Source organism: Lithobates pipiens, unplaced genomic scaffold (genome assembly GCF_037356315.1).
Source record: "Lithobates pipiens isolate NorthernLeopardFrog02 unplaced genomic scaffold, aLitPip1_a1.2 Scaffold_30, whole genome shotgun sequence".
In the NCBI taxonomy this organism is placed as follows: Eukaryota; Metazoa; Chordata; class Amphibia; order Anura; family Ranidae; genus Lithobates; species Lithobates pipiens.
In genome coordinates, this window is record NW_027507791.1 from 103,052,536 (window position 1) to 103,078,644 (window position 26,109).

The 26,109-nt window shown below is 43.7% G+C and overlaps 1 protein-coding gene across 1 annotated transcript in view; it reads left to right on the forward strand.

Moving 5' to 3' along the window:
- The window catches only part of FAM177A1 (family with sequence similarity 177 member A1), a 35,206-nt gene extending 9,500 nt beyond the window's left edge, over positions 1-25,706 (forward strand). Inside the window, exons 3-5 of the mRNA XM_077464710.1 lie at positions 8,657-8,723; positions 14,762-14,859; positions 21,948-25,706. Of these exons, the coding sequence (XP_077320836.1) occupies positions 8,657-8,723; positions 14,762-14,859; positions 21,948-22,154 (372 nt within the window). The 3' untranslated portion in view covers positions 22,155-25,706. The remainder of the gene's footprint in view (positions 1-8,656; positions 8,724-14,761; positions 14,860-21,947) is intronic.
- Positions 25,707-26,109: the final 403 nt, after the last annotated feature.

Sequence of the window (26,109 nt, forward strand, 5' to 3'; positions counted from 1 at the left end):
GTGGGACTTGTGTCCTGCAATGGACTCCAAGAAAAGGATTTTACAGCGAGTACTAAAATTCTATTTTCTTTCTCCATTCTTTGAGCCCAACTGAGGGCTTGGAAATGCAGCACATGCTAACAGGCCCAAGAAAACAGCAGAGAATTGGAGACTACCTGCAGCTTAAATGTCTCTCTGAGGGACCTTTTTATGCCTAAATCCGGCATTAGATAACATCCACTTGGTACAACCTACAGAGCACGTCTACAGAAGACCAGATGGCAGTCTTGTCAATCTGGGAAATAAATACTTGATGCAGAGGAAGCATTCACAGTTCTAGAAGAGTGTGCCTTGACAGGAAAGTTTGAAACCTGCTCCTTGAGACCCTAAGCTTGAATGATGGTCTGTCTGCCTGAGCCACCTAGAAATGATGGAACACAAAGCTATTGTACCTTTTCATGAGGACCATCTAGGACAGTGATATGCAATTAGCAGACTTCCAGCAGGTACAGAACTACAAGTTCCATGAAGCATAGCAAGACTCTGACAGCCACAAGCATGACACCCAGAGGCATGATGGGACTTGTAGTTTTGCAACAGCTGGGGAGGTCTGCTAATTCCATATCCCTGATCTAGGATGACAAAAAGGGAATCTTTCTTGACGGAAGCATTGGTTGAGAAATACACTCACAGTTAAAAGCCGCTTGGCTGTTATCCTGGAGGAGTGAGCAGTTGGAGACATGATTCGGCACTTCCGCCAGCTAGAGTAAGACTGAAAGTAAGTGAGAAATGGCTTCCTTCCAGTCCCCTTTGTGTAAACAGGCAAGTGATGCAACAACGTCGCTCTGGTTTACTCGGCTGCCAATGGCGGCATTTAAAAAAAACAAAAACAAAAAACACGTATTCAGAATCGCGGTTTTGAGCGATCTAAATACTTTGAGCAAAGAAGGGATTTTTAATTTTTTTTTTTTTTTTAACCCCCGATCCCTCCACAAAGAGTACCTGTCGCCACTTATTGTTTACATTCCTTGTGCTCCTTGAATATTTACATTCCTTGTGACAGCAATAAAAGTGATCACCTAAAACAACGCTGCATACTGTGTAGCTGATGCTACATCATGCTTTATACAGCACTCACAGCTGCTTCATCTGTTAGTGAAGCAAATAGTTCATTTGGACTAGCTTGGGCAAAACAAACTATTTAAAGTGACAAATAACATGGAGTTAAACTTTAAGGCTAAGTTCACACTTTTGCTGGTGGTTTACACTTCTGGTCTGCACCTGTACCTGCAGCCGAAAACCACCCGCACAGAAAAACAGAAGATGCATGGGGGGTATCATTAATCCTAATGGCAACCACATGTACTAGAAAATGCAGGGCAGTTTACCCCCACTGGGAACTGCACTTGTGATTTCTCTGCAGGCCGTGTTTTCAAAAATGAAGCGGGACCTTTTCCCCGCATTTTCAGAAGCACAGCAGCCCATTCAAATGCATAATGCATAATGCAGCTTGCAGATCTGCACAAGTGTGACCCTAGTCTAAAACTAAACACAAACACTTTAATTTGCATATATGTCCCAATGACCACAAAGGTGTGCACAAAGTCACTTTACAAACTCAGAAATTACATGTAAAGTAATGGTGACATCATCACTGTGCTGCACATTATATTGTGCAGAGAGCAGGGCTGTGGGAGCAAGTCCATTTAAAGGATAAGTTCACCTTTTATAGAAAAAATAATAAATGCACATATTTTTTGCAGTAAAAAGTTGCATTTATTATTTTTCCTGCAGAAGTCTGCAAAGCATTAAGACCTAAAATCGGTAAATCCCAGGTGCAATGTTCTGCTTCTGCAGACAAGCCCTATAGCTTTCAGCCCGTACCTCCATATGAACAGTTTGAAAGCTGCAGGGCTTGTGCATGAACTACAAGGACACTCATCAGTGTCCTTTGTAGTTCAGTCGACTGCAAATGAATGACCTGTTTGCATGGGCGGAGCTAAGACTCTTTTCAAAAAATGACAGCAGATGCGGGGAGAAGAACCCCTCCCTGACTGCTATCACGTGGCAGGGGGGAGAGGGGGCAGGAGCTGTAACATATTAGGCTTCATGCACACGAGACACAGATGCAAACGCTGCTGGACACATGTTGAAACCGGCGTTTAGAAACGCGCGTTTTGCCGCGATTTTTACCGCGATTTAGCGGTGTTTTACCGCGTTTGCGTCTAGAAACGTTTAGTTAAGCTAACATCATAGACCCTCCCCAGCTCAAAAAAACAGTATTATTAACTATTTCAGCAATTTTGTGAGACCAGAGTGAGTAGCAGCTGCTGTGAGAGCTGCAGTGTACTTGTATTTAGCGTGTCACTTGCCACGGCACCTGCCACAAGTTGTGGATTGTCCACTTGCCACGTCATCTGCCACAAGTTGTGGATTGTCCAACTGCCACGTCACCTGCCACAAGTTGTGGATTGTCCACTTGCCACGTGACTTGCCACATCACCTGCCACGTCACTTGCCACGTCACCTGCCACAAGTTTTGGATTGTCCACTTGCCACGTCACTTGCCACAAGTTGGGGATTGTCCACTTGCCACATCACCTGCCACAAGTTGTGGATTGTCCACTTGCCACATCACCTGCCACAAGTTGTGGATTGTCTACTTGCCACGTCACCTGCCACGTCACTTGCCACGTCACCTGCCACAAGTTGTGGATTGTCCACTTGCCACGTCACTTGCCACAAGTTGGGGATTGTCCACTTGCCACATCACCTGCCACGTCACCTGCCACAAGTTGTGGATTGTCCACTTGCCACATCACCTGCCACGTCACTTGCCACATCACCTGCCACAAGTTGTGGATTGTCTACTTGCCACGTCACCTGCCACGTCACCTGCCACGTCACTTGCCACGTCACCTGCCACAAGTTGTGGATTGTCCACTTGCCACGTCACCTGCCACAAGTTGTGGATTGTCCACTTGCCACGTCACTTGCCACGTCACCTGCCACAAGTTGGGGATTGTCCACATCACCTTCCACGTCACTTGCCACATCACCTGCCACAAGTTGTGGATTGTCCACTTGCCACGTCACTTGCCACATTACCTGCCACGTCACTTGCCACAAGATGTGGATTGTCCACTTTCCATGTCACCTGCCATGCCACCTGCCACAAGTTATGGATTTCCACTTGCCACGTCACTTGCCACGTCACCTGCCACAAGTTTTGGATTGTCCACTTGCCACGTCAGCTGCCACGTCACTTGCCACAAGATGTGGATTGTCCACTTGTCACATCACCTGCCACGTCACTTGCCACATCACCTGCCATGTCACTTGCCACGAGATGTGGATTGTCCACTTTCCACGTCATCTGCCATGCCACCTGCCACAAGTTGTGGATTGTCCACTTGCCACGTCACTTGCCACATCACCTGCCACGTCACTTGCCACATCACCTGCTACAAGTTGTGGATTGTCTACTTGCCACATCACCTGCCACGTCACTTGCCACAAGATGTGGATTGTCCACTTTCCACGTCACCTGCCATGCCACCTGCCACAAGTTGTGGATTGTCCACTTGCCACGTCACCAGCCACATCACCTGCCACAAGTTGTGGATTGTCCACTTGCCACGTCCCTTGCCACGTCCCCTGCCACGTCACCTGCCACAAGTGGATTGTCCACTTGCCACATCACCTGCCACAAGCTGTGGATTGTCCACTTGCCACGTCACCAGCCACATCACCTGCCACAAGTTGTGGATTGTCCACTTGCCACGTCACCTGCCACGTCACTTGCCACAAGATGTGGATTGTCCACTTTCCACGTCACCTGCCATGCCACCTGCCACAAGTTGTGGATTGTCCACTTGCCACGTCACCAGCCACATCACCTGCCACAAGTTGTGGATTGTCCACTTGCCACGTCCCTTGCCACGTCCCCTGCCACGTCACCTGCCACAAGTGGATTGTCCACTTGCCACATCACCTGCCACAAGCTGTGGATTGTCCACTTGCCACGTCACCAGCCACATCACCTGCCACAAGTTGTGGATTGTCCACTTGCCACGTCACCAGCCACATCACCTACCACGTCACTTGCCACATCACCTGCCACAAGTTGTGGATTGTCTACTTGCCACGTCACTTGCCACATCACCTGCCACGTCACTTGCCACAAGATGTGGATTGTCCACTTTCCACGTCACCTGCCATGCCACCTGCCACAAGTTGTGGATTGTCCACTTGCCACGTCACCAGCCACATCACCTGCCACAAGTTGTGGATTGTCCACTTGCCACATCAATTTCCACGTCACCTGCCACAAGATGTGGATTGTCCACTTGCCACGTCACCAGCCACATCACCTGCCACAAGTTGTGGATTGTCCACTTGCCACATCACTTTCCACGTCACCTGCCACGTCACCTGCCACAAGTTGTGGATTGTCCACTTGCCACGTCCCTTGCCACGTCCCCTGCCACGTCACCTGCCACAAGTGGATTGTCCACTTGCCACATCACTTGCCACGTCACCTGACACAAGTTGTGGATTGTCCACTCGCCACGTCACTTGCCACATCCCCTGCCACAAGTGGATTGTCCACTTGCCACGTCACTTGTCACGTCCCCTGCCACAAGTGGATTGTCCACTTGCCACGTCACTTGCCACATCACCTGCCACAAGTTATGGATTGTCCACTTGCCACGTCACATGCCAGTCACCTGCCACAAGTTGTTGATTTTCCACTTGCCACGTCACCTGCCAGGTCACTTGCCGCGTCACCTGCCAGGTCACTTGCCATGTCACCTGCCACAAGTTGTGGATTGTCCACTTGCCACGTCACTTGCCACCTGCCATGTCACTTGCCACAAGTTGTGGATTGTCCACTTGCAATTGCAATTGTTAAAATATTTTTCTAATGGTTTTTCATCATTTGCAATCATTTTTGCGATTTTTAATGTAAAAAAAAAAGGTCACCTTTAAAAACGCATATAAACACAAACGCGGCTAAACGCGGTAGCGGCGTTTGCCGCGTTTTGCGTCTGAAACGTGGAAATTTTTGCTTCTGAACGCATTTTTTTGCTTCTGGAAAAACGAGATTAAACGCAACTGCATAAAAACGGAAAAAAACGAGACTGTGTGCATGGACACATAGGATAACATTGAATGAGTTCAGGGGCAGTTGAAAAAACTGTCCAACTGCATCTGAACATGCGTTTAACTGCATCTCGTGTGCATGAGGCCTTACACGTTCCACCCAGAATACGTGTGGAACAGGCAACATGTTCCAAAAGACTGTTTCACCTTGCACAAGAAGACAGAGCAGCAGTGATTGTTCTTTATTACAGAATTTATTACATTGGATTAGTACACAGATCTGGAAGAAATATATAAAGAGGAAGAGGATTCAAGTAAGAATACACATGCCTCTTGTATTTAGACAAACTTGGAGGTCCGGCTGAAGATTTTTAGTTGCAGCCAACTCTGAGTTTAGAGGAAAACCACTAGAACTAGATAGAATGACCTAATCCGTCTTAATTATTTAACAGCTCTTGTTAGTTTTGCTAATAATTTTCATAGACATTTTTGTGGTGACAGAGCAAGATTGTAACTGAATCTGCAGAAAGGAGAGGGGTATGGCTAGATGTGAATGTTCATTTAGCAGTTGTTTTGGTGTATCAGTTAGAGCTAAGTGAATAAATCTGTTTAGGTGCCTGCAGATATTCAGTGATTATTGCTGGACCCAGCCATTGTCAGCAAGTTCAAATGAGGATCTACAGTGCCTTGAAAAAGTATTCATTCCCCTTGAAATTTTCCACATTTTCTCATGTTAAAAAAATGTAAATGGATTTTATGTTCGACCAGCACAAAGTGGCACATAATTGTGAAGTGGAAGGAAAATAATAAATGGTTTTCAACATTTTTTATAAATAAATATGTGAAAAGTGTGGTGTGCATTTGTATTCACCCCACCAGAGTCAATAGTTTTGTAGAACCACCTTTTGCTGCAATTACAGCTTCAAGTCTTTTTGGGGATGTCTCTACCAGCTTTGCACATCTAAAGTGACATTTGTGCCCATTCGTCTTTGCAAAATAGCTCAAACTATGTTTGATTGGATGGAGAGTGTCTGAGAACAGCAATTTTCAAGTCTTGCCACATATTCTCAATTGGATTTAGGTCTGGACTTTGCCTGGGCCATTCTAACACATGAATATGCTTTGATCTATACTATTTCATTGTAGCTCTGGCTGTATGTTTAGGGTCGTTTTCCTGCTGGAAGGTGAACCTCTGTCCCATTCACGAGTCTTTTGCAGACTCTAAAAGGTTTTCTTTTAAGATTTCCCTGTATTTGGCTCCATTCATCTACCCGCTGAGTCTGACCAGCTTCTCTGTCCCTACTAAAGAAAAACACCCCCACAACATGATGCTGCCACCACCATGTTTCACAGTGGGGATGGTGTGTTCAGGGTGATTTGCAGTGTTAGTTTTCCACCACACATAGCGTTTTGCTTTTAGGCCAAAAAGTTAAATTTTGGTCTCATCTGACCAGAGCACCTTCTTCCACATGTTTGCTCTGTCCACCACATGGCTTCTCACAAACTGCAAATGGGACTTCTTATGGCTTTCTTTCAACAGTGGCTTTCTTCTTGCCACTGTTCCATAAAGGCCAGATTTGTGGAGTGCACGACTAATAGTTGTCCTGTGGACAGATTCTCCCACCAGAGCTGTGGATCTCTGCAGCTCCTCCAGAGTTATCATGGGCATCTTGGCTGCTTCTCTGATTAATGCTCTCCTTGCCCGGCCTGTCGGTTTAGGTGGATGGCCATGTCTTGGTAGGTTTGCAGTTGTGCCATACTCTTTCCATTTTTGAATGATGGATTGAACAGTGCTCCGTGAGATGTTAAAAGCTTGGGATATTTTTTATAACCTAACCCTGATTTAAAATTTGTCACAACTTTATCCCTGATCACAGAACAGCTGTAATTATACTGAGATTAAATTACAGTCAGGGGGACTACTAGATTTTAGTTATTAGGGTTATCAGAGTAAAGGTGGTTGAATACTTGAACGCTTTTCAGATATTTATTTGTAAAACATTTTGAAAACCATTTATCATTTTCCTTCGTCTTCACAATTATGTGCCACTTTGTGTTGGTCTATCACATAAAATCCCAATAAAATACATTTACGTTTTTTTTGGTTGCAACGTGACAAAATGTGGAAAATTTCAAGGGGAATGAATACTTTTTGGAGGCACTCTATATGTTTGTACCAGCAGACAACCACTCAATGGAGGTCTTCACCTGGCCAGTGTTCTATTTTCCTCCAAGAAAGGCCAGTACAATCTTAGTATGTAGGTTTATAAATTCATTTATTTATTTTTATGCTAATTTAGTGGTCAGATCACATCTGTGAATCAGACAGCCCTCTGATGTTTATAGGCAGCTTAAGTTCTAGGGCTATATGTTTGTTATGTATGTCATTAAAATATTGTAATTACTGTATCCAGAGGTGTTTAGATGCCAATCAACATGATGCAATGCTGCTACATAATAGTGACGGTTACAGTGACACTGATTTCAATAACCATACCATAGGACAGAGTTATGCCATCTAAAACAGCCTCAGCAGGGCCCAGCTTTTACTTGTATTATTAAATGCTAAAATGTAGAAGACATGCCTATCCTGCTGTTGCTGTTCAATTTCCTTTAAATTAACAGACCAAGCTGTCCATCAAGTTAGAGAGTTAAGACCAACCATTTAACGCTGACAGCGGTGTCTACAATGGTCGGCTGTTATTTAGTTAAAGCCTTTATTCCAAAAAGAAAAAAGGGTTAAAGCGGAGTTCTACCAGCATTTTGTTGTTCGTTATCACTTTACAATTCCCTATTGGACTGTTTTTCTTCAGTAGTCCATTTACCTAATTAGCACAGGGGAATGTTCCCCTTCTGGTGTACCTCACCAGGGTTGTGTACATCATTTCTGGCCTCACCCTGGCTCCTTGGATATGAGTTTCAGCAATCTCAGGAGTCAATGGGAAACGCAATGAGTGTGCCACGCTTTTGTAGTTTTATTTGCATGCACAAGATCGGGAGGTGCATGCTGGGTAGCCAACAGCGCCTTATCCCAGAAGGAGATACCTGTGGGATTCAGATGCCCACACCGAAGATGGGAGCGCACACACGGAGGAGATAGCAAATCGAGTTTAAAAACAAAAGCAAAAAAAAAAAACATTTAAAAGACCTACATTAACTACTAAAACCGGTTTTGGTATAGCATTAGGTGCATACACCATGCGGGTCTTTTTAACCACTTCCCTACCTGTTCATAGACATATGATGTCCGCACTTGGGATCTCCCATCTGCTGACATTCATCCATCCATATAGAGCAGTGGGTGGTCCAAAGGGGCCTGCCTGAGTAACAGACAGGTGGACTTGATCGGTCAGCTGGTGTGAAAGGGGCCTTAATGGTGGCAAATCTGCTATGAAGTATTCACCAGCAAATGTTCTGGTGAATGTTTAGAAGTATGCTCTCCTAATACTTTTATCTTTTTAACTGCAAAGTAAGATGCATGTATTTTGTTCAGTTACATTGTGTCAAAGAAGACCTGATCATAATTTTAATAAGTTTTTCATTAATTTTTTATTTTTTTTTCCCTCTCCAGTCAAAGTTAACCTGGGGTCCGTATCTCTGGTTTTACATGCTGAGAGTAGCAACATCAACACTTTCAGGTATTTGTTTTGCTTTGTTGGTCATTAGGTAAACCTGTTTAAACAGACAAAACTGCTTTGCCTGGATCCTGTTAAAAACGGCAGGTTGGTAAATCGAAATTTTGTTTTTTTAATCTTTAGTGATCTCCCTATTTGGCTGATTGGAAAATATGGATCCTTGTATGATTTAAACTGCATGACTGTGGCTGGCAGCATTATACAACATAACATATAATATCAGTGGAGCTGGACATCTAACCCAGTAATTAGGAATCTGGATCTCTGTTGTATTAATGCTATGCTGGGTACACATGGGCCGAGTATCACGGTTTCAACAGAAGCCATGCTGACATCCGGCCCCTGTGCACAGCAGCCTGTCTGGGTTCTGTATAATGGGCACGCCAGAAAAACTTCTGCCGATCAGCATCCAATCAGTGCTTGCAGCCAATGGCTGAGAGTGCGTTCTAATGGCGGGCAGTCCGAACAGTGCGAACACAATAGCTCAGGGGGGAGATCGCTGTACTAAAATTGCATTGTTAGTACAGCGAGCTCCTCAGTTTTTTTTCAGATGGAACGTGTGTGTGTGTGTGTGTGTGTGTGTGTGTGTGTGTGTGTGTGTGTGTGTGTGTGTGTGTGTGTGCCAGGTAGTATATTATCAGTAGTGGATCTATTACAACTAATTAAGGACCCTTTACAAGCTATACTTCCCTGCAGGAGTCATTGCCTCTGCTTGCCACAATTTAGGTGTGGCCTGAATATATGACATTGTTTAAGCAAGCTGCAATTTGCATGTTTGACCATACTGTATATGCAAACATTTTAAATTTATATGAATTGATAAAAGTGGATCAGTTTGAGCAATCCTTGTTTTTTTTGATTTAGGGAACATACGGTACATTGCTATTCATTGATATGTGCAATTTAAGATGCATTTGTGCAGTTTACCCGTTCTATCATGTTCAGTGTGGTTAATAAATCTTTTTGATTTTTAATATACCCTTACCAGGGGTTGACAAATTTGCTTGGAATCTAGGAGCCAGCTAAAAAAGTTAGGAGCCAGGTCTGTGATGGTGATCTGGACCTGTCCCTGGCCTGACATGGAGACAAGTGAGGGGAAGATAGCCCCCAGCCCCCAACCTGTCTCTAAGTCATTGCCCATAGCTCTTAGAGGGACATTTTATTTTATTTTTTTCAAATAACAATTTTTTTTTTTTTTTTTTTTTTTTTTTTATTGCACTTTAGTGTAAATATGAGATCTGAGGTCTCTCTGACCCCAGATCTCATATATAAGAGGACCTGTCATGCTTTTTTCTATTACAAGGGATTTTTCCATTCCTTGTAATAGGAATAAAAGTGAACACTTTTTTTTTTTTTAAAGAACAGTGAAAAAAAAATACTAAAAGTTAAAATAATAAAAAAAAATAATAATTTTAAAGCGCCCTGTCCCGCCAAGCTTGCGTGCAGAAGGGAACGCATATGAAAGCGGTGTTAAAACCACACATGTGAAGTATCGCTGCGATCGGTTGAGTGAGAGCAATAATTCTAGCCCCAGACCTCCTCTGTAACTTAAAATGTGCAACCTGTAGAATTTTTTAAACGTCGCCTATGGAGCTTTTAAAGGGTAAAAGTTTGTCGCCATTCCATGAGCGGGCGCAATTTTGAAGCATGACATTATCTTTCACAATATAGAAAAAAAAATTAGGCTAACTTTACTTTTGTCTTATTTTTTTTTTTATTAAATAAATTATTTTTCCCCAAAAAAGTGCGATTGTAAGTCCGCTGTGCAAATACGATGTGACAGACAGTATTGCAACGACCACCATTTTATTCTCTAGGAGATGTGTGTGTGTGTGTGTGTGTGTGTGTGTGTGTGTGTGTGTGTGTGTGTGTATGTATGTGTGTGTGTGTGTGTTTAGGGGTTCTAAGTAAAGGGCAGGACATAGGCTGGCAGGCAGGGGAAGCTCCATTAGCATTGCTGGTTGTCATTCCAACGGCCACCACAAGAGGGCGCCAGATTCCAGAATAACCATAGGATCGCAGAAGGCCTCAAAGCCGGGGGTTCAATTACCAGCCGCCGGCGGCATGGCCCGACGCGATCACGCCGGGGGGTCCACGGAGACAGGATACCCCCAGCTGTGCTACCCCAGGCGCCAGGTCGCTAATTCTAGTCGCAAATGCGACCTGGCGCCCGGGTTTTGTCGAGCCGTGACCCCTACTCACAGAAACATGCAAATTTTATATAATAAGGTCGTCCAGTTGTTCACATTAGGATAATGCCACAATCCTGTGCCCACAATGACATTGACTTTCCCTAAGCTTTAGAGGGTTTGCTCCTGTACAGTATCTCCCAAACATGAGTACACCCCTCACATCTTTGTAAATATTTTATTATATCTTTTCATGTGACAACACTGAATAAATTACACTTTGCTACAATGTAAAGTAGTGAGTGTACAGCTTGTATAACAGTGTCAATTTGCTGTCCCCTCAAAATAACTCAACACACAGCCATTAATGTCTAAACCGCTGGCAACAAAAGTGAGTACACCCCTAAGTAAAAATGTTCAAATTGGGCCCAAAGTGTCAATATTTTGTGTGGCCACCATTACTTTCCAGCACTGCCCTAACCCTCTTCGGCATGGAGTTAACCAAAGCTTCATAGGTTGCCACTGGAGTCCTCTTCCACTCCTCCATGATGACATCATGGAGCTGGGGGAGGTTGGTGAACTTGTGCTCCTCCACCTTCCGTTTTGAGGATGCCCCCCAGATGCTCAATAGGGTTTAGGTCTGGAGACATGCTTGGCCAGTCCATCACCTTTTCCCCTTAGCAAGGCAGTGGTTGTCTTGGAAGTATTTGGGGTCGTTATCATGTTGGAATACTGCCTGGTGGCCCAGTGGGGATCATGCTCTGCTTCAGTATGTCACAGTACATGTTGGCATTCATGGTTCCCTCAATGAACTGTAGCTCCCCAGTGCCGGTAGCACTCATGCAGCCCCAATGACTCTCCCACCACCATGCTTGACTGTAGGCAAGACACTTGTCTTTGTTCTCACCTGGTTGCTGCCACACACGCTTGACACCTTCTGAACCAAAAGTTCATCTTGGTCTCATCAGACCACAGGACATGGTTCCAATAATCCATGTTCTTAGTCTGCTTGTCTTCAGCAAACTGTTTGCGGGCTTTCTTGTCTTCTTTTAGAAGAGGCTTCCTTCTGGGACGACAGCCATGCAGACCAATTTGATGCAGTGTGTGGTGTATATTGTCTGAGCACTGACAGGCTGACTCCCCCTCCCCTTCAACCTCTGCAGCAATGCTGGCAGCACTCATAGGTATATTTCCCATAGACAAGTCATATCTCTGGATATGACGCTGAGCATGTGCACAATGGTGAGGCCTGTTCTGAGTGGAACCTGTCCTGTTAAACCAATGTATGGTCTTGGCCACCGTGTTGCAGCTCAGTTCCAGGGTCTTGGCAATCTTCTTACAGCCTAGGCCAGTGATGGTGAACTTTGGTGCCCCAGATGTTTTGGAACTACATTTCCCATGATGCTCACCAACACTACAGAGTGTGTGAGCATCATGGGAAATGTAGTTCCAAAACATCTGGGGTGCCAAGGTTTACCACCACTGGCCTAGACTATCTTTATGTAGAGCAACAATTCTTTTTTTTTTTTTTTTTTTTTTTTTTTTTTTTTTCAGATCCTCAGAGTTCTTTGCCATGAGGTAGGAGGTGCCATGTTGAACTTCCAGTGACCAGTATGAGAGAGTGAGAGCGATAACGCCAAATTTAACACACCTGCTCCCTATTTACACCTGAGACCTTGTAACACTAACAAGTCACATGAGACCGGGGATGGAAAATGGCTAATTGAGCTCAATTTGGACATTTTCACTTAGGGGTGTACTCGCGTTTGTTGCCAGAGGTTTAGACATTAATGTCCGTGTGAGTTATTTTGAGGGGACAGGACGGCAAGTTTACACTGTTATACAAGCTGTACACTCACTACTTTACATTGTAGCAAAATGTAATTTCTTCAGTGTTGTCACATGAAAAGATATAATAAAATATTTACAAAAATGTGAGGGGTGTACTCACTTTTGTGAGATACTGTAGCTATTGCCAGATCAGAAAGATCTTTGTCTTCAGTTCCTGAGTTGGAGATTCATGCTAGAGGTCATGTGGGTAAATATAGAAAATTAGCTTGTAAAGAGACACTCGTATAAATGAATTTGCTGTTACAGCCAATTAGATTTTGATATTTATCAGAATAATGTTCTTCACATGCACTGGTTAATGTTTATAGATATGTTGTAAAATGATGTAATCATTCCTAAGTAGGTTCTGACTCGTACATGATCTAGCTTTAACACATAGCAATTGTCAATCTAATTTTAATGTGCGGGGGGACTGCTGTACATAATTATTTTGTGGAGTTTGAATAAAATAAGGAAAAGTCCAGCCTGAGCTCATTTGGCTGGGCTTCCTATGGGTCACAGGAGTGCAATTGGTTGTACACTCCCGTGACCTGTTTTCAGCAGAGAGCGGACTGGAGTCCGCTCTCCGAGGTCACAGGAATCAGTCCAGGCACCGCAACAAAGTCTGGATCCACCAGGTGCCTGGACTAACATCCGTCTGAGAGCCTGATATGGGCACTCCCCGTCCCCCCACAGCTTAGCATTCCAGTGAGCTTGGAGGAGCACAGCGGAGAGCTGCTGATTGACAGTGATGTTCGATCGCTCGGTTCTCAGTGTAGAGGCACCGCGACATTGCGACAAAGTCTGGATTCGCTAGATGCCTGGACCGATACCCATCTCAGCCTCTCAGCGAGCCGCTGAGAGCCTGAGACAGTGGCTCCCTGCCCCTCTACAGCTCGGCACTCCAGTGAGCAAGGGGGGGGGCAGAGGGGGGGAGAGATGCTGACTGACAGGCAGCAGCTCTCTGCTTGGGGAGCTGAGAGAACTGAGCCGTCTGTGTTCGATCGCTCGGCTCTCAGTGCAGAGACGGCGGGGACCGATGCTGCATCCACCTAGGTAAGTATGATGGGGGGAACCCATAATTCTTTCTTTAAAGTGATATTAAAGGCTCCTGCCAAGTGCCCACAGAGCTCATTCATTCACACACAGGGCTGCCACTTGGCCCCGCCCCCCTCTTTGCTCATTGGCTCACTGGCTGTGATAAGGAGGGAGAGTCCCTGGCTCTTGTGCACATCACTGGATTGGGATGGGGCTCCGCTAAGTATGAGGGGGGGCTGCTGCACACAGGTGTTTTTTATTTTTTGTACCTTCATGCTGGAGCCTTTACAGCCACTTTAACATAATATAAAGCCATTATGTGGGCAGCTTTTTGCCCTTGGAACTTGGGAATTTGCTATTTAAAGTACATATTCTTATAAATCTACTTATCTGTGTATTAACAACTCGCCTGAATTCTAACACACCACATTTCGTCGTTTTACCTACACTGCAGCAGATGCTGTCCACTATCTAGCTTTCCTGGAGAAGCCTCTGCCCCCTCCAGTGTTATTCATGTATCCAAATGCTGGAGTGTTATATCATCTCATACAAATGGGACAGTCAGTATTCAGGTGGAGCTGATTTAATTAAGCGGTGCTGCCTCCGTTTTCCATTCCTCCGCTCTTTTGACTGCAATAATGTGACCAGTGCCCATTGTCTTATGCCCCATACACACGGTTGGATCAGAAGCAACAGTATTAACATTGATAAATGGACTTTTAAAAATGGTTTGCTTATTTCTTCCAGTGTAAGAAGTGCAAAGCTGAACATGGATAGATCATGTAATATATAGATATGTCTAATGGCACCTGATCCTATAAAGAAGTAGAAGCTTTATGTAAAATGATTTGCTTGAGCCTAGAGGACATTAATGGGTCAATCCAGGACAGAACTAGAATAATGAAACATACTTCGTTCTAATGTATGGACATTAATGCAGATTCTGCATCTTTATAGACATTGTATACTTATCAATCTCTGAATATGTACCAATGTCTATAAAATATAACTTTTTCAATATATTTTTTATTTTTTTCCCCTCAGTTTGCGACTTTCTAGGAGAAAAAATTGCCTCAGTGTTAGGAGTCAGTACACCAAAGTACCAGTATGCAATTGATGAATACTACAGAATGCAGAAAGAGGTATGTATGCGTTTATGTTCTCATTACCTAGTTGAAAATAGGGCTGCATCTAACTATTATTTTCATAATCGATTAGTTGGCCGATTTCTTGTTTCGGGTTAATAACCTTTAAAAAAAAAAAGTGTGGTTTATGATTTAGTTAATATGTAAAGTTTAACCACTTGCCGACCGCCTCACGCCGATGTACGTCGGCAGAATGGCACGGGCAGGCATAAGCACGTACATGTACGTGATTTGCCTCCCGCGGGTCGGGGGCCCGATCGGGCCCCCGCCCGGTGCCTGCGGCGGTCGGTTTTCGTTCGGGAGCGATCCCGGACGAGGGGACGGCCATTCATTCATGGCCACCCCCTCGCGATCGCTCCCGACGAATGGAAATCCCCGGTGACATCACTTCCTCTCCTGTAATGTAAACACAGGAGAGGAAGTGATGTATTCTCTCCTCCGTGTCGGTATTTTTCGTTCCGACACGGAGGAGAGCGGATCAGTGAGTTGCACCAACACATCCCACACACAGTAGAACATGCCAGGCACACTCACACCCCCCCTTTACCCCCCGATCACCCCCCCAATTACCCCTGCCCCCCAGTCACAGTGACACCAATGTCATTTTTTTTTTTTTTTTTTTTTTTTTTGCATTGGTGTCATTTGTGACTGTAATAACTGTTAGGGCAGTTAGGGTTAGCCCCCTTTAGTTCTAATGTACCCCCCTAACCCCCCCAATAAAGGTTTAACCCCGTGATCACCCCCCGTCGCCAGTGTCACTAAGGCTGGGTTCACATTGCAGCGGTTTATGAGAACGAATGTGATTCGCACCGCACTGCAGTGCAAATCACATCCGATCTCTGTGCGATTCGAGTTCAGCCATTCGCCGCACCCGCCGCACCCGCCACACCCGCCGCACCCGCCGCAAATTCGCACGGGACCCTTTTTTTGGCCCGCAGCAGAATCGGATCGCATGGGTGTTCACACCATGCGATCCGAGTTTGCAGATCGCACTGCGATATGCGAACTGATCTGGGGGTGTCAGTAACATTTCACTGACACTCCCAGCAGTTCGCATAGGGCAGTGTGAACTGCCGCCGGGAGGCATGCGATGCGGGAACCCGCCGCGGATTCGCGGCGTTTCCGCATCGCTCCAGTGTGAACCCAGCCTAATAAGCGATCATTTTTCTGATCGCCGTATTAGTGTCACAGGTGACGCTAGTTAGGCAGGTAGGTATTTAGGTTCGCCGCAGCTTTTTATAGCGCTAGGGACCCCCATATACTACCGCATAAAGCCCCCTGATTGCCCCCTAGTTAACCCTTTCACCAGTGATCACCATATAACTGTTACAGGTGACGCTGGTTGGTTAGTTATTTTTTTATAGTTTCAGGGCACCCGCCATTTATTACCTAATAAAGGTTTAACCCCCTGATCACCCGGCAGGTGTCATTTGTGACTAATAACTGTTAGGGCAGTTAGGGTTAGCCCCCTTTAGTTCTAAGGTACCCCCCTAACCCCCCCAATAAAGGTTTAACCCCGTGATCACCCCCCGTCGCCAGTGTCACTAAGGCTGGGTTCACATTGCAGCGGTTTATGAGAACGGATGTGATTCGCACCGCACTGCAGTGCAAATCACATCCGATCTCTGTGCGATTCGAGTTCAGCTATACAGATAGTATGGCTGAATTCGTGTCGCACCCGCCGCAAACTCGCACGGGACCCTTTTTTTGGTCCGCAGCAGAATCGGATCGCATGGGTGTTCACACCATGCGATCCAAGTTTGCAGATCGCACTGCGATATGCGAACTGATCTGGGGGTGTCATTAACATTTCACTGACACTCCCAGCAGTTCGCATAGGGCAGTGTGAACTGCCGCCGGGAGGCATGCGATGCGGGAACCCGCCGCGCATTCGTGGCGTTCCCGCATCGCTCCAGTGTGAACCCAGCCTAATAAGCGATCGTTTTTCTGATCGCTGTATTAGTGTCACAGGTGACGCTAGTTAGGCAGGTAGGTATTTAGGTTCGCCGCAGCTTTTTATAGCGCCAGGGACCCCCATATACTACCGCATAAAGCCCCCTGATTGCCCCCTAGTTAACCCTTTCACCAGTGATCACCATATAACTGTTACAGGTGACGCTGGTTGGTTAGTTATTTTTTTATAGTTTCAGGGCACCCGCCATTTATTACCTAGTCTCACTAGTGTACCCCTAAATTTAGGGGTGTCTACTTTCTAAAATGGGGTCATTTGGGGGGGGGGGTTTGTGCCATCTTGGCATTTTATGGCCTTCAAAACTGTAACGCCCTTAGAAAGCCTGAAGGCGGTGCTTGGTTTTTGGGGCCCCGTACGCGGCTAGGCTCCCAAAAAGTCCCACATATGTGGTATCCCCGTACTCAGGAGAAGCAGCAGAATTTATTTTGGGGTGTCATTTCACATATGCCCATGGCATGCGTGAGCAATATATCATTTAGTGACAACTTTGTGAAAAAAAAAAAAAGTTTGTAATTTTCCCGCAACTTGTGGCAAAATATAAAATATTCCATGGACTCAACATGCCTCTCAGCAAATAGCTTGGGGTGTCTACTTTCTAAAATGGGGTCATTTGTGGGGGTTTTGTGCCATCTTGGCATTTTATGGCCTTCAAAACTGTAATAGGTAGTGAGAAGTGAACTCAAAAAATTACGCCCTTAGAAAGCCTGAAGGCGGTGCTTGGTTTTCGGGGCCCCGTACGCGGCTAGGCTCCCAAAAAGTCCCACATATGTGGTATCCCCGTACTCAGGAGAAGCAGCAGAATTTATTTTGGGGTGTCATTTCACATATGCCCATGGCATGCATGAGCAATATATCATTTAGTGACAACTTTGTGAAAAAAAAAAAAAAAAAAAAAAAGTTTGTAATTTTCCCGCAACTTGTGGCAAAATATAAAATATTCCATGGACTCAACATGCCTCTCAGCAAATAGCTTGGGGTGTCTACTTTCTAAAATGGGGTCATTTGTGGGGGTTTTGTGCCATCTTGGCATTTTATGGCCTTCAAAACTGTAATAGGTAGTGAGGCGTGAAATCAAAAATTTACGCCCTTAGAAAGCCTGAAGGCGGTGCTTGGTTTTCGGGGCCCTGTACGCGGCTAGGCTCCCAAAAAGTCCCACATATGTGGTATCCCCGTACTCAGGAGAAGCAGCAGAATTTATTTTGGGGTGTCATTTCACATACGCCCATAGCATGTGTGAGCAATATATCATTTAGTGACAACTTTGTGTAAAAAAAAAAAAAAAATTTTTTTTTTGTCATTATTCAATCGCTTGAGGCAAAAAAATAAAATATTCAATGGGCTCAACATGCCTCTTATCAATTTCCTTAGGGGGTCTACTTTCCAAAATGGGGTCATTTGGGGGGGTTTTGTACTGCCCTGTCATTTTAGCACCTCAAGAAATGAGATAGGCAGTCGTAAACTAAAAGCTGCGTAAATTCCAGAAAACGTACCTTAGTTTGTAGATGTGACAACTTTTGCGCAAACCAATAAATATACAATTATTGACTTTTTTTTTACCAAAGACATGTGGCTGAATACATTTTGTCCTAAATGTATGACTAAAATTGAGTTTATTGGATTTTTCTAATAACAAAAAGTAGAAAATATCATTTTTTTTCAAAATTTGCGGTCTTTTTACGTTTATATCGCAAAAAATAAAAATCGCAGAGGCAATCAAATACCATCAAAAGAAAGCTCTATTTGTGGGAAGAAAAGGACGCAAATTTTGTTTGGGTACAACATTGCATGACCGCGCAATTACCAGTTAAAGCAGCGCAGTGCCAAAGTGTAAAAAGACCTCTGGTCATTTACCAGCAAAATGGTCCGGTCTGAAAGTGGTTAAAAAAAAATGCAATTTTATTCTTAAATATCTCTATGCAGTGGTAAATATAAATAACCAACTATATGGTTAGGGAGCAAAATATCTAATAACAGACAGAAGAGATATACTGTATTTATTAGAGGTGATATATACTATTAGAGGAGATATACTGTATATACCGGTACTATTAGAAGAGATATACTGTATATACTATTAGAGGCTATATACTATTAGAGGAGAGATATCATGTATATACTATTAGAGGGGATATATACTGCATATACTATTAGAGGAGAGAGATAGTGTATATACTATTTGAGGAATGATATAGTGTATATACTATTAAAGGGTCAATCTGGTAAATTTCATCAGACTCATTAACTTTAACCCCATTTTGTTACTGGCCGATTAATCGATTGTGAAAATAGTAATCGATTAATTTCATAATCGATTAGTTGTCGATTAGTTGTTTCAGCCCTAGTTGTAAATCGGTAATCCTTAGAATTTGGCTGAGGTAGGATATGTGGCTCCTTTTACGTGCTTGCCAGTCTCTTGGCACATATTCAGTACCTAGAATTACTGTAGATGTTTCTGTTTTGTATACTTCCCTAAAACAAGAATGGAAGCAGGCCTTGTATAAAAGGATTAAGTAGTTTTATACTGGTGGTAAATAATGGCATGACTATCACCTTGGCAGTAGGTGAATTAACCTGGAAATGGGACAAGGGTGGTAGTTTCTTAGATTGCTTAGCATTTAGTTTCCTGTAAACCTGGTCCCAGTGGTCAGCAGCACATTATCAGCTCTGTGGTTCACCCAAAGCCACTGTGTAGATGTTCTCCCAAGGAAACACAAATATAGAGGTGTGCTGACACAGTGAGTTGTGATATGGCATACCAGAACAAAGTCCAATATGGCACAAATAGTATATGATGTTATTAAAAGCTAAAGGAAAGCAGAGCTATCCATGGCAGACAGTTGGTGGTATTGCTCTAACACGCCCTGTTTTTTTTTTTTTTTTGTTTTTTTGTTTTTTTGTTGTGTTCTTTTTAATTGTTGATTGCAAAAAAAAAAAAAATCTTTAATCCTCCTTTTAATTTTTGTCTGACACTACTTTTCTTTATTTCTGGGGTTTGAGCTACTATTCGGTTCCCATCGAGGGAAGCCACCTCGCTAGAACCATTAGAGCTCATCTGGAGTATTCCTTCAGCTGAGGCACCTGCAAGTTTAAAAGTTCCCAGCACCTTCAGTATGTTGCTCTAGAGCAGGGATATGCAATTAGCGGACCTCCAGCTGTTGCAGAACTACAATTCCCATGAGGCATAGCAAGACTCTGACAGCCGCAAGCATGACACCCAGAGGCAGAGGCATGATGGGACTTGTAGCTTAGCAACAGCTGGAGGTCCACTAATTGCATATTCCTGCTCTAGAGTCAGATATTTGGTGCTATATATATATATATATATATATATATATATATATATATATATATATATATATATATAAAAAATAATTTTTTTTTTTTTTAATATTCCCGACAAACACCAACTGAAGAATAGCTGAGCGCGTAAAAAAGGGAGATAAATAAAAAAAATAAAAAAATTTAAGCTCAATTTGGTTTTGTTATTTGTAAAGTAGGTTAGAACTGTATTTTCCTATTGCAGTGTGTTTGTAACAGGAAGTGTGGAGAAATATACAGTTACAGAGACTGCAGCAAAATATTTTTGTAGTACAAAAATGGTAGAAACTGATGTTTTGATGATGTCTCTACCCCTATGGTAACACCTGTCCCCCTAAGTTCTTGTCTTGGTGTCACATGAGTACAGAGTGTAGGGAAATCTCTAGTGGAGTTGGTCAACGAACCACTTCAGCTCGGAAGGTTTAACCCCCTTCATGACTGTGCCATTTTTTGCAATATGGCACTGCGTTAATTTTACCGACAATTGCGCAGTCATGTGGCACTTTACCCAAATAAAACATGTCCCCCCCCCCCCCCTCAAATGGAGCCTTCTTTTGGTGGTATTTGATCACCTCTTGTTTGTTTTTTGCTATAAACAAAAAACGACTGACTGTATATGTATGTATGTATGTGTGTGTATATAATATAATATAATATATATATATAAAATATATGATATTCGCAGAAACCTGACATTTTAACAGATATTTTACTAGTAATGGTGGCAATCAGCGACTTATAGTGGGACTGTGATATTGCGGTGGAGAAATCGGACACATAACTGGCACTTTTGGGGGACCAGTGATAAAAAGTATGCACTGTTACTGTACTAATGACTTTGCCAGGGAAGGGGTTAAAGTGGTTCTGCACCCAAAAAAAAAAAAAAATATTAAAAGCCAGCAGCTACTAATATTGCAGCTGCTGACTTTTAATAAATTGACACTTACTTGTCCCAGGGTCCAGCGATGTCGGCGGCAGATGACGAGCGACCGCTCGTCTCTCTGCTGCCCCCGCCACCATCCTCTGTCAGGGAATCGGGAAGTAAAGCGCTGCGGCTTCACTGCCCGGTACCCTACTGCGCATGCGTGAGCCGCGCTGCGCGTCTCTTCTGGTCCCCGCTGTGTCCTGGGAACTGTGTGCTTCCCAGAACACAACGGGGGGGGGGGTTGCCATCTGTGGGGGTTTGCGACGGTCTGTCCTGGAAGTGGGTGCAGATACCTGGATTATCCAGGTGACTGCACCCCCCTCCCCCCTGAAAGGTGCCGATTGTGACACCGGAGGGGGGGAGGGATCAGATTAGTGGAACTTCCCCTTTAGGGTGGTGAACCGCTTTAACATCTATGGTAAACAAAGGGTTAACTGTGTTCCCTGGGTGTGCTTTGACTGGAGGAATGTAAAGATCTGTGTTGCTTAGCAGGAACACAGGATGCGCACATTCCTCTCACAGAAAGGCAGTCTGCCTTGTTTACATAGGCAGACCGCCGTTCTGCCTTTCTCACAAATGATTGCCGGGTCTGATGTCCGCCGGACCTGCTGATTGGCTCCTGCCGTGTCCAATCGCGTGGTGTGTGCGCTCTCGAGACTTGGAAGTGTTAGATCACGTACTAGGTATGTGATCTGGCACAGAGCGGTCAGCCTGCCACAGTGTATCTATGGTGGGCGGTCACTAACCGGTTAAATTCCAAACAAACACTCTTAAGCAGGAGTTGGGCTTTAAGAAATGGCGAAACACTGAACATCGTAATAATGTGGCTAACTTTCCAATAATGGACTCTTTTCTTTCTCGTGTGTGTAGGTGGAAGAGGAGGAGGAAGAGAATGAAATGTCAGAGCGGGCTGAGAAACAGTACCAAGAGCAGCGCAGCCAGCAGCCGAGCGAAAGCAATGCTCAGACACAGCAGCCAGAGGCTGCTGCCTCTTTTGTGAACATTAGTTTTGTGATGGAAGGAGAAGACTCGGTGAATCTTGCACAGAAGCAGGAGCTGTCTGCTGTCCCTACTTAAAAGGAAGGGGATAGAAACTGGGAATACTAACAGGAAAGCTTCACCTACCAAAAACATCATGGTGCCTTTCTAATGTGACTTGAGTCCCATTTTGTACCACAGTACTGTGTAATAACATATTAAATTCACTAGCAGAAAAGAGATAAATGGGGGTCAAGGAAAGTTCATACGTTACTGCATGTCATATCCCTTGGGCATTTCCTGGCATCCAGTAATTGCAGACAGCAGAACTTTGAAAATATATTATTGCTTTATTTAATAATTGATAAAAATGAGAAGCCTCTCAATTTGTAAAGATAAACTCATGTTGCATAGAGTCACAATATGGTATCTACATATGCTACGTCCATCCAAACATAATGTCTAGAAAATAAGTCCTCCCTTCTTAAGGCTGTATATGCAGATTGGAAAAAATATCTCCTTAGATGGATCAATTCAATATATACACACTGTGAACCATTACAGTGAATCATAAAAACACATAAATGGAAGACCCCCTGTATTTTTCAGGTATTGCACCAAACTGGAGAACATGGGACAGCGGGAGGGACATCCAGAGGTGTAGGTAATGCCCCACACATGGGAATACCTGCAGTAACCTCCACTCAGCCCCAGCATGCTCTATGGTGGTTTGCATATGGAATTGATCCATGTGCAGAGATACTCTTCCAATCTGCATCCTTGAGAAGTGGACATTGTGTTGCAAGAAACACATAGATGGACATGGCATAAATAATTGATATGTAGATAATAACGTTAATAGTATACTGAACACCATTCGCTGTAAATGGATGGTTACAAAAAAAGTATGGTCAAACCTTTATTTTGGCTATACATCTTAATGGGTCACAACTACATTTAGTAATGTATTCCTATGATCCAGAGTCAACTGATGGCAGTCCGCCTGACTAACAGCTGGCTCTGCCTTTCAACTCATGGCTGAGAGCTGGAGCTTGTGTGTCAGCTTTCTTCCCAGCCTATTGCTCCAGTAATTGCCGGAGAAGCACAGTGGGGCTGAGGGGGAATGACTGATACTCACTGTACTCCACTGCGAGCAGATCAAGAACTGACTAGCGGTTAGGTGAATGCTCAGATCTGTCTTGAGCTGGCCATACAGTAGTAGAATTTTGTAAGAACTGATGTTCTTGAAACAAAAAAATGCAATTTTCTAATTATTAGTGGGGTCAAAACGACATTGACTTTTGACTGCTGAGGAGGATGGCAATGTGGTTTTTGTTTTGGGAATGTTCATAGCAAATTAAATTTTGAAGTACTTTTAAATGACCACACTAGTGTATGGCCGGCTGCATTGTCACTTGCATACTGCAGCATTAAAAAAATGTCATTAACCCCATACTTTCTCCTTTTAAATGATCCAATCTTTGGAAATTGAAAGGCTTATTTTGATTGTTGAAATATTCTTTGAAAATTGTCTGCTGCATGTCATTAAATGCTCAAACTACAAATTTTCTTCACGATTAATAACCTCTTAAATCTGAGGTCCCAGGGAGACTTCTGTTCACATGTTTGGTAGAATTGTAACTTCCTCTGGTGTCTCACATTTAGGCTGCAGCTGTAATGTCACCTCCCTACATTTATAATCCCCAAAGTACCTGCATTTTATATGTGACTTTTGTGTCTGAAGTTTACCAAACTTGTTGTCTCTTCATAAGTTAAGGAAATATTGTATTTAACGTTTCTTGTATATTTTAGTAAACTGTACTATGATCAGGGTTTATAAATATGTAATATTTGTATAAAAGTTATATGTACACATACAGCCCTATACAAACTCATGTATGAAGAAAATCACTTAAGAGTATGTGTCAGCATGGTATAAGAAGCAGTGATGTGTTGAAACCCAAAAAAAATGAATTTTGTAGTTAGATTACACTTAATGCGCTGTTGCTCTTTGCACTGTTATTATAAGGGGTTTATATATTGGGGCAGCTTTTGCTTTACTTGTCATTGTGTGAGATTAAAGGGGTTGTAAAGGTAAATGTTTTTTCACCTTAATGCATTCTATGCATTAAGGTGAAAAAACATCTGACAGTGCCTGCGCCCCCAGCCCCCCCGTTTTGCTTACCTCACCCCTCGAACGTCCTGCGCTCGTCCCTCGACGTCCTTTCCACCATTCAGCCTGGCCGCTGTTCGGATGAATGGAAAGCAGCGCAGCCATTGGCTTGCGCTGCTGTCAATCACATCCACTGATGCGGAGTGCCGGGGGGCGGGGCCGTGTGATACAGCGAGCGGCTGTATCATGGGAGCACGCCTGCAGGTGCTTCTCACCATGCGAGGGAGCTCGCAATGAACGTGAGAAGCACCTGCGGGAGGAAGCCGAGACAGCCGCCGAGGGACCCCAGAAGAGCAGGTTCGGGGCCACTCTGTGCAAAACGAGCTGCACAGTGGAGGTAAGTATAACATGTTTGTTATTTAAAAAAATAAATAAAAAATTCACTTTACAATCCCTTTAAGGTATAATTAATGACAATTCGAAAAGAGTGGTCAGGGATTAGAACCACTCTGGTTTTAATTCCAATCTGTATTTTAATAGAGAGTCAACTTTTCTATTTGTTCTGATCGCCAGGAATGAAAATTAAGGTACATCCAAAATAAAATTTGATTTGCCAGCAGAACAGGGATAGATGGGGAAAAACTCAATGGACATGCTTGTTCCCATGACATCTAAGAAGGAATTTCACCTACATTGGCAAGATATCATAATTTCCTGTTGAGTCTACAGGACAGGAAGTGAATGGAAATCTCCTTAAGGAGACACAGATAGAAAAAATAAAAATAAAACAAAATAATGGGGTTCTAAACCTCTTACTCCAAAAATAGATATAAAAAGTATTGGCTTTAGCTGTACGTAAAGGAGAAGTCCAGTCAAAGCTCATTTGGCTGGGCTTCTCCTATGGCACAGGAGTGCAACTTCTTTTGCATTTCAGTGACCACGTCACCAATATCAGTCCAGGCACCGCGTCAAAGTCTGGATCCGCCAGGTGCCTGGACTGACACCCATCTCAGCGAGCAGCTGAGAGGGCTGCTCCCCGCCCCTCCACCGTTTAACGCTCCAGTGAGCACGGAGAGCTATGAGAACCGAGCAATCGATGTTCGTCGGTTTGGTTCTCAGTGTAGAAGCGCCAGGGGACCGATGCTGCAGCCACCTCGTTAAGTATAATGGAGGAGAAAAAAAAACCAAACCCATACTTCTCTTTTAACATTGTATTTTTGTTTTGTTAACCAGTCCGGGACAATTCTGAATTTTCCTACATGTAAAAATCTGCATTTTTTTTTTTTTGCTAGAAAACTGTTTTGGGGTTTTAAGTAAAGGCCCCAGAGAATAAAATGGTGAGTGTTGCATATTTGCGTAGCAGTTTTTCAAACATGTACTTTAAAGAATTTTAATGCACAAAAACACAATATTGTTTGGTAGAAATATAACAGATGATGTTACGCCACGTAAATAGATATCAAACATGTTGCGCTTTAAAATTGCAAACACCCGTGGAATAGTGTCAAACTACGGTACATAAAAAAAAAAAAAAATAATCTCTAGAGGTGAGTCCTTTAAAAGCCTTTTACAAGTTTAGAGTTACACAGGTCTGGTGCTAGAATTTTTGCGCTCACTCTTGTGGTGATACCTTACCTGTGGTGTGATCACCCTTAACATGTGCGTGCGGGACAGATGCATCACATTTGCGCATGAGTACTGGGTGCTTTTAAAATGTAAATACTTATTTTTTTTTTTCATTATTACATTTTTTTTTTTTTTTCTTTCATCACCATCCTAAGGTATGAACATCCCATGTGATGGCATGAGCCAGGACAGGTACTTTTTTATGTAGAGATCTGGGGTTTATTAGACCCCATATCTTTCCTCTGGCCTCCAAAACATCTCATTTAAACTGAGATCAGATGATTTCACAAGCCAGCAACGGCAAAAAAAGGAAGT